Here is a 6,000-nt window from a genome sequence, read left to right as displayed (position 1 = left end):
GAAACTATTGTTTCTGCAATAAAAAGGTCTAAAACAGAAAAATCTCACATCTGATATCTGGTGGGAAGTTATATAAATTAAGCATGAACCTAAAGCTGTGTTTACCTTGTATTAATTTTGATAAACAAGATTAGGGTTTACTTTAACTTTGTCAAATTATACTATTATACTGTTGACACTTGGCCAAACACCAGATAGTAGCATTTTTCACAATCAGGTGATTGGTCATTCTATTCGCAATATTGTATGGGCACTACCTCACATTGGACTTTTCTGCTTGAAAAAACAGCCTGGCAAGGTTAATCGATTAAATGTTGTACATTTTGCCTGTTACGCTGCTTGTTTGCACTTGTTGTTTTTGGTGAAAGTGATCAAAAATCAATATAATTAATAAAGACATGGCTTTAGTTGATGATATCAAAGAGTATAGAATTGCAAAAGATCCGACTGCCTCATTTTGTATGCACACAATAAAACGTGAAAATGTACTACCACTAGATAGGGGGCGCCCTATTAGAAATCGAATAGAGTTCGCTCGAAACTCGTCTTTTAAAGGACACGCCTGTTCGTGGTACTACTTTTTGATTATTTTCCAACGAAAAATATATAGGCCTATATACCAATACAAAAAATTAGCAGTTTTCCACAATACAAGTATAAACCTAGCATATTACTTAAAAGTATACAGTACTTGCATCTTATTTTGCCTATCTTTCCCATCCATGTCTGGTCCGACACAAATAAACATACATTAAGATTAAATAAATAATTAAAATTAATTAATTAACATAATAATGCGAAAAATGGCTACATGTACAGTCGGCAGGTGGAAAACGGCACCGCGAGCACCCCTACTAGGGATGGATACGTGTGCCTAACAAAATGACATTATTATTATTATTATTATTAGTAAAACCCTGAGCACACACAGTGAACCTCACTGCAATATACATTGTATATTGCAACATGTTATGTTATATCATAATGACAGGTGTCACAAGCTGGAAGAAACCACTTCTGGGGGAACTGGTTTAATCAGCTTCCCTAACACACATAAATAATAGTTTTTTTCTGCATGTGGTGATACCCACAGTCAGTTTACTTCGACTTGGATATCAACAATACAATACCAAAACATGCAAACACCTTGAATTTGCAGGAAATGGTTTCCAGGTGAATTTTTCTTGCTCTGAGGAGTGCGGGACACTCTAACCCCTGATGAAAATCATGATTGTACCATATCTGGTACATAGAAAATCATAATGTCAGTGCACAGTTTGTACCAGTGGTGGCGCTAGCAGGAGAAGGGGGAATTTTCCCCTCCGTTCGATGCAGGAGTAGGTCGTCGTATCAAAATAAAAAATAATAATAATTTGCCTATCCAAATAATGTTATTTTGATTGCCAATCCCTAATATTGTGGTTTAAAAGCATTTTAAACCATACTAAGCCATAAAAACTCTCCCAGTGACCCCTAAAAAGGAGTTTTTATTCCGGGCTGTCAACTGAGGCTTCTTCACCCCTTGGCTCGGACCCCTTGTCAACAAATTTCTGGCGCCAACGCTGCTTTGTGCTAATGCACAACACTGTGAAACGAAATATACAGACATAAATTATAGCTTTTTACAGTGAATGCCAAAAATTAAATAGTTAAATTATATAAATTAAAGAGTGCAAACATCATTTTCTAACATTGACATCTTCTAACATATTTGCATTATTTTAATTAACCATCGTACAATTACAATTACGGACACGTGTCTGTAGCTAGTAGCACAATCTCACAGGAAGACATTGCTTTCCACCGAAACATTCATAAAAAACATTTTATTGCTTAGTGTTGATGGCAATTAAAAATATTATCTGGGGCGGATTTAGGGGGGAGGAGGGGTGGTTGCCTGGCCCCGGCCCTCCCCCCTTTTTCGCAGGTTAAAAAAAGAAAAAAAAAGAAAAAAAAGAAAGAAAAAGAAAAAAATGGTAGCCCAGAACGCCTCAAATGTTATTTTCGGGCACCTAGAACACAAAAATTTTGAGGGGCATTCCCTTGGACCCCCTAGGATGGTGTTGTCTCGTCAGCCCAACTTTCACGCCCTCCACCCCCGTTTGGACATCTCTGGATCCGCCCCTGATTAGTAGTACAATCATCAAAATCAATTAGTAAATGGTGAACCTGTCCAAAAGTTTTTAATCGTGGTTGTGAGGATTGGTTTACTATTGATTGTGAGATAATTATTTTCAAAATGTAAATTTTTTAGTTGCATTTCTTCATTACACATTAATCTTATGTGCACAAACTATAGGACAACAATAATTAAATGTGCTTGAAAGAAGGCCATCAACCTAAATGATACACGTTATTTATAGTCTACTTCAATTAAACTACTATGTTAAAGACATTAAACATGGACTGGAATGATACATGCAACAATCGCACCCTCTCTTCAACATCTGGAAGTACTTTTTGGCTTGCCTCCGTTCTCATGGTTTAGCTGTGCCAACTCTACTCAGGTTATCAATGCATTGCTGAGCACCACACTAAAGACTGAACGGTACTACTGGATTAAGGATGGTCTACCCATACTGAGGCAATCTCTTAGGTGAGTGAACTTTCATCAAGCATCTGCAAACATCGCTTATTTATGATTCATTCCTCGAGGTTGAAAGTTAAACGTGGAGTCTGGGGGGAAAAACAATGTATTTGTTAAAATTAAGCTTATACATCATTCTTAATCGATGTAATCTTTATTTACAAAGTTTGACCACCCGTTTACCACTCAATTTAAACACTGCTTATGACGCAGTGATTGTGTTCTCTTTGGTTACTACCAAGAGCGCTATATCTGCTTGCTGCATAAACTCCCTAGAATGTGGAACCTGTTATTATTGGTGCCAGCAAAGAGCATAGAATAGCAAAAGAGTCAGACTACCAAAAATCCTATTTCAAAATGTACTACCACGAATGGTTCACTTGCAAGATTCCAATGGAAATGTTTTTTTAAACCTTTTTTTTGTGGGTATTTCTTCCTTAGTTTTCAATTGTATTTTGCTTTTACCTTATCTATTGTTTACGTATTTTACTCTGATTGCTAAATGAATTGAAATCAAATGACTCAAATCAAATCAACTAGAGGGCGCCATAACAAAAAATGCAAGTCAAAACACATCAAACACATGCTCAAATTTTGAACTTTAATTGAATTTTAATAGGGCGCCCCCCCCCCTACACTCATGGTGGTATTTTGTTTTCGTTTTATTGGATGCTTGCAAAATCAGTGGAATCAGACCTCTTTCTATTCTAGTCTATTGAAGGTCAGCTCAGTCGACTAAACTGGTGGTAACCATTGAGTGTGCGCTGAACCGTGGAGATCTCTTGGTCCTTGGTTCAATGGCCATCGATGCTCTCTCCTTTCGAATGAGACGTTTAATCCGTTGGTCCTGTGTGCATTATGGCCCATGGGCACGTTAAATAATGCAAAATACTCTTCAAAAAAGAGTAGGGAATTGTCTCCCAGTGTACTAACCAATCACCACCAGGAGGACCCCACTGGAAATACGTCTTCCACAGACTTTTCATGGGTTATCCGGGTTTTTACACACAAAAATAAATCCATACTCTTTGGTCCCAACAACTACCCTGCTCTACTCTTTTTGGACACTGTCGTTTATTCTTTGCCTAGAATAGGCTCATCATTTAAATTACAGAGTGAAATTGATAACATAAGCCTAACATACTATCTCTTCTTCATTTTGACCAAACATCTGGAGAAGAGGTTCGTCATCATCATCCTCCAGATCAAGGGTTCCATTACTACTGGCTCTCATGAGATTCTGCAATTGTAAGCTAGAGTCCACATTCAGTTCTTTACTTGAATCCACAAAATCATCAAGTTGTCCCATCTGTTCTTTAGCAAAATTTATGAACACCTGCAAAAAAAGATACAAAGGCGGACTAATACAGTGTTGTATGACACAGCTTGGCGTGATTTATCATCAGGGAGCATCTTTAGGTCGTCGTGAGAATATTTAACATGTTGAAATATTTAATGTCCCCGACATGGACCAATCACGTCCCTGCTTAACTAACACTGATCAAAAGCATCAACACATTGTGTCGGGCTGTGTCAAAGGAAAAAAGAATACTACTTTAAAACGTAAATACATGCGAAAATGTGAATGCTGATAACAATAACAACATGTCATTATTATTGTTTAGTAAATGAGACCTGCCACCACGAAATGAGAGTAAAGTCGCACGGCGTATATTTGAGTTATGAGGCAAAATACATAGACACCTCATATATGGTCGAAATTCTGTTTTCAATCAAAACAGCTTCTAAAAGTATTGATTTTAATACAACATACCGAATTTTCATTGCAAAAAAATCATTGGAAGCAAGAAAATTTCATGATTTTTGATCGACCTTTACTTGGGAATCGTATGCTTCGCTAACTTTGAAAGCCTTTTTTCATTGTTGTATTTTTCCTAGACTTGTAGTATTATGCAACATTTAATCATATCTCTCTTATTTCTAAACGTATTTGAATAATTTAAACACCTGTCTCTTATACACATCTAGATGTGTATAAGAGACAGTGGTAATTCTACTTCAAAAATTTACAGAATTATATAAGTAAGTGGAATTTTATTTTCTTTATAATGTAATAATGTTATGAATGGTATACATAGGCCTAACTTAGGCTACTTTTATTTATCCTTGGTCATCACAATATTTTAAAAAAATTATGTAGAAACTCTAGGCTGAAACTAGGGGAGGGGCCGAGCTAGCTCCACCAGAAGGACCCCACTGGAAATACGTCTTCCACAGACTTTTCATGGGTTATCCGGGTTTTTACACACAAAAATAAATCCATACTCTTTGGTCCCAACAACTACCCTGCTCTACTCTTTTTGGACACTGTCGTTTATTCTTTGCCTAGAATAGGCTCATCATTTAAATTACAGAGTGAAATTGATAACATAAGCCTAACATACTATCTCTTCTTCATTTTGACCAAACATCTGGAGAAGAGGTTCGTCATCATCATCCTCCAGATCAAGGGTTCCATTACTACTGGCTCTCATGAGATTCTGCAATTGTAAGCTAGAGTCCACATTCAGTTCTTTACTTGAATCCACAAAATCATCAAGTTGTCCCATCTGTTCTTTAGCAAAATTTATGAACACCTGCAAAAAAAAATACAAAGGCGGACTAATACAGTGTTGTATGACACAGCTTGGCATGATTTATCATCAGGGAGCGTCTTTAGGTCGTCGTGGGAATATTTAACATGTTGAAATATTTAATGTCACAACTGTCCCCGACACGGACCAATCACGTCCCTGCTTAACTAACACTGATCAAAAGCATCAACACATTGTGTCGGGCTGTGTCAAAGGAAAAAAGAATACTACTTTAAAACGTAAATACATGTGAAAATGTGAATGCTGATAACAATGAACAACATGTCATTATTATTGTTTAGTAATGTGTTGACATTGATACAATAATAGAAAATCCACAAACTCCAATTAAATTTGGTATGTAGTTCATAATCATCATCAGTATTCTGCCAAAGGCAGTCCTTGCCTCATAGTTAACAAGTATTATTTTCAAGCATCCGTAAAATTTTCTTTTTTAAATGAATCCAGCACCAAATTTTATTTGTAAGCTTAGTAGACCAACAGTTGTTGTCTGGAGCAAAATATAAATATATAAACTGGTGCCTTCGACCATCAGCTGTGCTAATTAGTAATTATAATATCATAATATTATAAAATTACTAATATTACAAGAATTATTATGATGATGGTAATGATGATTAAAACAGTTTTGTAAACTACTGTCAGGTATTATCATAAGCATTATCACTATTATAAATTAATATAACAACATTGCAAGTTAATATTTTGAAAAAAGTCACAAATGATTGAACAATTATTACTAATATTTTTATTTTTTTTATACCAAAAATACTATTGTTAAATATTAAATGTAGTCAT

At 35.7% G+C, this 6,000-nt stretch overlaps 1 protein-coding gene and 1 long non-coding RNA gene across 5 annotated transcripts in view; both read right to left on the bottom strand.

Annotated features, from left to right (window-relative positions):
- Positions 1-1,703: 1,703 nt before the first annotated feature.
- On the bottom strand, positions 1,704-3,917 carry LOC117101165. Its single transcript, XR_004444244.1, has 2 exons — positions 3,732-3,917; positions 1,704-2,676 (listed from the first exon to the last, which is right to left on the bottom strand). It is a non-coding gene; the product is annotated as an uncharacterized LOC117101165 (long non-coding RNA).
- A 1,042-nt stretch (positions 3,918-4,959) lies between these two features.
- LOC117101163 (ATP-binding cassette sub-family A member 2-like) overlaps positions 4,960-6,000 on the bottom strand; it is an 86,967-nt gene continuing 85,926 nt past the window's right edge. For all 4 annotated transcript variants that reach the window (XM_033241046.1, XM_033241045.1, XM_033241048.1 and 1 more), the window contains one exon: positions 4,960-5,184. In XM_033241046.1, coding sequence (XP_033096937.1) covers positions 4,984-5,184 — 201 coding nt within the window. In that variant the 3' untranslated portion in view covers positions 4,960-4,983. The remainder of the gene's footprint in view (positions 5,185-6,000) is intronic.

The sequence above is a fragment of the Anneissia japonica genome, unplaced genomic scaffold, assembly GCF_011630105.1.
Source record: "Anneissia japonica isolate Jap-2015-1 unplaced genomic scaffold, ASM1163010v1 scaffold7766_len575116_cov191, whole genome shotgun sequence".
In the NCBI taxonomy this organism is placed as follows: Eukaryota; Metazoa; Echinodermata; class Crinoidea; order Comatulida; family Comatulidae; genus Anneissia; species Anneissia japonica.
This window is presented reverse-complemented; position numbering and strand designations above follow the sequence as displayed.